The 6,132-nt window shown below is 53.3% G+C and overlaps 1 protein-coding gene across 1 annotated transcript; it reads left to right on the top strand.

The window, feature by feature from the left end:
• Positions 1 to 2,553: 2,553 nt before the first annotated feature.
• Positions 2,554 to 5,381, top strand: LOC110479923 (uncharacterized). The gene is made up of 5 exons (XM_077785219.1): positions 2,554 to 2,644; positions 3,215 to 3,409; positions 3,833 to 4,307; positions 4,578 to 4,725; positions 4,962 to 5,381. The coding sequence occupies exons 1-5, from the start codon at positions 2,554 to 2,556 to the stop codon at positions 5,379 to 5,381; spliced, it is 1,329 nt and encodes a 442-aa protein (XP_077641345.1).
• The last annotated feature ends 751 nt before the right edge of the window (positions 5,382 to 6,132 follow it).

Below are 6,132 nucleotides of genomic sequence, written 5' to 3'. Positions count from 1 at the left end.
AACTCTGCAACAATAACCAAAGTAACAAACCCTGTTGGTTTCCAAGCTAGCATTTGCAAACTCCAAGTCCAGCAGCAGAGGGAAGGGCTGACCCTCAGCCATGCATTTGCTGTGGAAGGGTGTCATTCCCTGCCTGCTGCGTCTTTGAGGCAACCCCTGCTTGCAAGTGCTGCAGTAAGATTTTTATTGAACACAAAAATAGCCAACTACAGCATGTAACTGCACGTAGAGAAAGCTTATTTCTCTCAGGGGGAAACAGAATACAGCTCAAAACCAAAAATCTTACAGCTACTGTGCCTATAAAGGGTAGGAGTTTTTCCTCAGACTTTCCTTTGTACTTCAATTACTTTCAGACTGTCTGATCTTAGCAGCCCAAGAAATTATTTCTGTGGATGTACAAGACATGATGTCTTCACTTCTGAGGCTGGCTAGCATAATATTATCCCCTGACCATCTCTGAAGTCTCCTGCCTTCCCATCTTGATCTTTTTCCCACTGTGCCCAGCTCTCTCCAAGTTAGCCTCTTGCCCCTCTCGCAGCCCAAGGCTCAGTGAAGCCCAGACATGGCACAGCCAGACCATGGAATGTGAGCAGTTGTGCCCTTCATCCTTCTCCTGGGACATGGCCTTAACACAGGACACACAGGGTGAAGGCAAACATATTGCCAGCTCCTCTAGCATCCATCACTCCCACCAGGAATCCGAAAGGGATTCCCTCCAGATATGACCCAGTGCTGTGTCTGTGCCTAAGGGGATGTTCCTGGACAGTCAGAAGCATCAGGACTTTTGCTTGTCATGTTTCTACTTACATGCCATATTTTTGACAAGAACAAATTTACCCTCATATATTTTGAACTCTTTTTCTTCACAGTGCCTTCTTATTTTGGAAGTGCCTCTATAATAGAAAGCTTCCCTTACAAGCAAGACAGCAGTTTCTCAGGAGATTGCACAATTGCCATGTTTCTTCTTTACTGGATACAGCAAGAGATGCTTTTTATTAAATGAGTGCTACAGGATGTAATATATCTTTATATTTCTCTCAATGCACCACAGTAAATTGTGATACATCTGTGGGTGCACCACAGTAGATTGTGATACATCTGTGGGTGCAGCAGAAGACTTTTTGGGTTGGTTTGGTTTGGGGTGTAAAGTCACATGTCCATTTCACCTGACCTGATGTGGGTTTTCCATACTAGCAGTTCTAGAAATTGCTACAGTTTTAACACTCAGCATATATTATTTATGGTGATATTTTTGTTTGCATCTTGGAAGCTCCATCAGTATAAATAACTGTATCTTTCTCTATTATTTTCCAGCAACACAGAAACAAAACTCTGTCCCTTACCTTTTCAAAATCACATTGTGCTATATTCTGCAGAGAAACCTGGTTTCTGTCCTCTTGCTTTGGGACAATGGTTCATTTGGCTACTCACTTCTGAATCATCTAATTAGCATTGCCCATGTAATCTTCTCTAATAATACTGATATTCTCCAATAAAGCCATTATCCCACAGGGAGTAAAACTGGCTGTTATTTCTACCCTCTATGGGCATTTATATCTTTTTTGAGAGAACATATACTGTTTCCCTTTCAGTGACCTTCTTTGAATTCTTCCCACAAGCCTTGTTTTCTATCAAGTGGTACACTCATGTTTTCCTTCCATTCCTCCTGTCGTAAGTTGAGAATACATTTTGCTATGTACCTTTTCTCAGAAACACTTCTCTGCCAACTCACAGAATTCCATTCTATGTATTAACTGGGGGACTCAGTTTGAGCAGTTTTATGTTTCAAACCTTCCCATAGAAGATTTTTTTATATTTTCCCCTCTTCAGGCTCTGTTCCCCTTAGCCCATCCTATATTTCCCAACAGATTTCGCATCCCAGCCAATCCCATCAGAGACACAAAATGGCTTCTCTCATGCCAGCATTATCCCAGTCTTCTGCACTTCCCCAGGTTCCTCCCAGCTTCACCAGGGAAATTCTCTGCTTGTGCCTGTCCACTCCCTTGCCCAGAAGGCAGCACCCGGTGGTCTTTGGTCATGAGCTGCTGGCCACAGCCTGACAGGCAGCAAACGGAGCACTGGGCATCAGGTGCTGGGCTGATGTTTTTTCCCAGAAAGCAAGAAAAACAGAAGGACACAAGGAAACTTGACAGTATTTCTGTACTTGTCCTCTGGAAGTCAACAGTGGATGGTGGTTTTGTGCTGCAGATTATCACTTCCAAGCAAAAATAATTCTAGGTAAGAGCAACAGCTTCTGACAGACACCAAGTGTGGCTACCAAGTGCTGCTCCAGGTGCTCCTGCCTGCAGCCTCCTGCAGAAAGGATCACACAGACACCAAGGCATGTTGGCTTTGGATGTCCTCTGGCACAGAAGTCCCCCAGGGCCAGGTCTCTGTGGCAGGAGACAGGCACCAGCATTGGCAGGGCTTGGGGGGTGGCTGGTCTCCTTTGGCAGGGACTCTGCCACACCTGCTCATGTCAGCGCTTGCCAGGAGTCAGAGCAGCATTTGTGCTCTGGGCCACACGTCCCGTGTCTGCGTCACACCCCTGGCATGTATGAGGGCCACCCAGCACTGGAACTGGTTCCAAAGAGGCCGTGGCAGCTTCTGGACAAGCTCCAGGTGCCTTTCCTGTTTCGGTTCTGTTGGCAGCCGTGGGGGCTCCTGTGGCCCTGAGCAGGCAGAGCAGAGGAGCAGCTGCTTGTTGTTTGGGCCTTTCCTAAAGTGTCAGAACTTCACCACTTGGGTGGGGTCTTCACCACTTGGGGGAAGGTGTTCCTTGCAAGCTGGGGCAGGTTGGGTGGGGTGGGCGTGTCCCCATGACACGTGGAGGTGTGTCCTAGGACCCTTTGTGACACGTCCTGACATAGGTGCTGGCGGTGACACGGCCACGCCACAGTGCTCGGAGCGCACAACGGGACAGGACGGGACAGGGCAGTGCTGTGAGGAGCCCCCACACAGCCGACTCCTTTCTTGCTGACCTGGAGCTTTTTCAAGAAGTTTTCTGTGCAGGTGACCTTGAGGCCAGACTGTGGGACTTGGCAATCCAGAGCATTTCCAAGGTTTCTCTTTTGCAGATACCCTCAAGGACAGTCTGTGGGACGTGCTGACCCAGAGCCTTTAAAAAATGTCCCCTGTCACTGTGGTAGGAGGCCTTGAGGAGAGACTGCAGGACTCACTGTTCTGTAGCCTTCCCCAGCCTTCTCTGTTGTAGGTGCCTTCAAGGCACGGCTGCAGCAGCTGCGGGCCTGCAACCTTTTCAAGGTGCCTTTCCTGCAACTAGCCATAAATCCAGACACTGACATGGCAGAGGCACCTCATAGCCTACCCAAGAAGGTGGAAAAATGCCCTAGTGCTGCCCCACCACAGCAGCATAATGACTTGCCACAGTTCCAGCTGCTGGAGAAGGGTGAGTGCCAGAGCTGGGCCACACGGCTGGTGCCTGCAGCCAGCTTTGCCCTGCTCCATCTCATTCCATCCCATCCCATCCCATCCCATCCCATCCCATCCCATCCCACATGCCCATGGAAAGGACAGAAGAGGGGCTGGGGCTGGACTCCCTGGTAGCCTGGGGCATCCCAGGGCTGTCCTTGCCTGGGGACCACAGGGCTGGGCTGTGTTCTCTGGCCTCTCCTGCAGCTCTTCAGCTCTGGCATTCCTTTCTCTTTGCCAGATGCAGGGAGGGACCAGACACAAGGCACGGACTCTACCCATAGCTGGTGGCACTCTGTACGCCAGGTACTGAGAGCCATCCCCACCTTGCCGGCTGAGCATCACCGTTGGAGCACCCAGTGGCTCATCCCTCTCTTCCCTATTGTTCCTTCTTTTGCAGATGTTTATGGATCTCAGAGGCACGTGGTGCCGAGAGAGGATCAGCGTGTTTCCCAAGGCTGCAGCAGAGCCGGGCCCCACAGCCACTCAGAGCATATCTCCTGCTCCCAGCCTGGATCTTTTTGGGGACAGAGTCGTCTCCAGTCCAAGCCAAGTAAGCAGCTTGTGGCTAGGGCTGGGTGTCCCCAGGAATTGGGTGGTGCTCAAGCCAGTTCCACTGGGCCTTCTCAGCCTTTGAGGCCCAGCCCAATGTGGTGGGAAGGGAAGCACTGCTCAGGGGAAGCTGCTGCTGTGGCAGCTCTTCGAGTCTCCCCACGCCTTCTGCAGGTGCCAGGCTTTGTTAGGAACATGCACCAGAGGCTTGTGTCCAATGGGCCTCCAGACGAGTGGCTGCTCATGGACATCCTGAGGCTGACTGAGGCACACCCCACCGATGTTGCAGTGACCCTCCTGCGCTGTGCCCCATCGTGTGACAGGTACAGGGCCCACCTGCCTCGAGGGCTCAGGTCTAACCAGGCCCCATCACCCTGTACCGCCAGTCCAATGGGGTCTGCTGGACAGGCAGAGAGTTCCAGAAGCCACTGGACACTCCATGTGCCAGCCCTGGCTTGTCAGCCCATAAGCCTCCTGACATGCTCCCTCCCTACCCCTCAGGGCACTGTGGCTCTGTCATCTGGGCCCTTGTGGCTGCCCAGGCCACAGTGCTCTGGCTGAGACCCTCCTGACACACAGCTCTGCTCCTGCAGAGGTGCTGCAATCATGTGGAAGAACATAGCCTCATCAGGAACAACACTGAAAAAGGTGCTGCCAACACTGCTTTGTGTGATGGAGGGCTGGCCACTGCAGAAAATGTACACCTCTGATGGGGACACTGAGGATGTGTTTGCCCTGGCTGTGAGTTTCTGTAACTGGCCTTTGCTTGCACACAGGTTGCTTCTCCAGTGCCTCTCCATCCTCTCCCCCACTGCAATGCCTCTCCCTGCCTCAGGCCCTGGGCTGATGCCTGGCTTAGGGGCAGGTTCAGGGGCACTAGCCAGATGCTCCCCATGTCTCCCCTGGCCTCTCCCTCTTATGCTCAGGTCTTGCCACTTGGCACTGAGTGCTGTCTCTAAATGGTTTATCCTTTGCAGGCAACCAGGGTGCTTTGGGAGATTCTCCGCCTGCCCTGGTGCCCAGAGCCATTTGTGGAATATTTCCCCAATCTCTTTGTGGCTCTGCTCTTCCAAGTTTACCTCAGTACAGAGCAGGTATCAGAGGACATAAATGCTTTATGGAAAAGATGTCAGGAGGAAAATCGCCTTCCCACCAATATCAACAGGTGCCACTTCCCAGTCCTCCGGTCACTCCCACATCCCCTGGGCTGCAGCCTGGGGTCCCAGCATGATCTGGGCCTTTGCTCTGCATACAGATTTGTAGTGAACACTGTGAAGGCACTGCTGCACCACCTGCGTTGTCTGGATTTACTGATGGCAGTGGAACGCAGGTGTGCCTGGGACACGCTGCTCTGTGCCGACACCCACCACTATGCAGTGGGTCTGCTGGCCAGGTGAGACCTCATTCTCCCCACCACCCCTCTCCTTTGTGCCCAGAGCACCCCACGTGCTCCCCGTGGTCCTGGGCAGCAGGGCCTTGTCCCAAGAGAGGGATGAGCAGACTGGAAAAGGCTGGGAGAGGAGGATGCCCTGGAGCAGCTGCCTCCCAAAGCACCCACAGGGTGCTCGGGAGAAGACCAGACCTCTGTGAGTCATCCCTGGGAGGGCTTTGGCCACTCAGATCAGGAGCAATGGTGCCTTTTTCTCCCCCCCAGGGAGATGCGCCGTGTCAGCCGACCCTTCTGTTCCGGCACTGCCTTGCGCCTGCTCGGGTGGCTCAGCAGGGAGGAGCCATGCTGGGATCTTGCTGCCCTGGCATTCCTGGTGGAGGTGAGCCCGATGGCCAGCGCTGCCTGGCTCAGCTGCCTCCCACCCCTCTGCCCTCTCGCAGCCGCAGCTGCCTGGGACGGTGCCCGTGCCCTGTGCTGCTGCCTTGGCTCAGCCTGTGCGGTTCTGAGCTCCTGCCAGCTGGGCACTCCTGTCACTGCTCTGTGCCTTCCAGGTCCTGGACTGCCTGGACTTGAGTGAATGGGGTAACTTAATACTGGAGATCATGACAAAGCACCTGCAGAGCAAGTCCATGGAGAGGTGTCACCTGGCACTCAAAGGCCTCGTGGTGCTCAGCCAGGACCCCTCGATGGTGAGAAGGAGGCAGCAGCTGGAGCTGTGCTGGCAGCGTGGGGCTGGGGAAAGCAGCCCCTTGGGCTTG

The sequence above is a fragment of the Lonchura striata genome, chromosome 8 (genome assembly GCF_046129695.1).
Source record: "Lonchura striata isolate bLonStr1 chromosome 8, bLonStr1.mat, whole genome shotgun sequence".
In the NCBI taxonomy this organism is placed as follows: domain Eukaryota; kingdom Metazoa; phylum Chordata; class Aves; order Passeriformes; family Estrildidae; genus Lonchura; species Lonchura striata.
Note: the sequence above shows the minus strand (reverse complement) of the source record. Positions and strands in the feature narration are given on the sequence as shown.

Coding starts and splice junctions, on each gene's coding strand:
- LOC110479923 (XM_077785219.1), top strand. CDS start 2,554: ATGTATGAGGGCCACCCAGCACTGGAACTGGTTCCAAAGAGGCCGTGG. Junction 3,410..3,832: donor GTTCCAGCTGCTGGAGAAGG/GTGAGTGCCAGA, acceptor CTTCTTTTGCAG/ATGTTTATGGATCTCAGAGG. Junction 4,726..4,961: donor AGGATGTGTTTGCCCTGGCT/GTGAGTTTCTGT, acceptor TATCCTTTGCAG/GCAACCAGGGTGCTTTGGGA.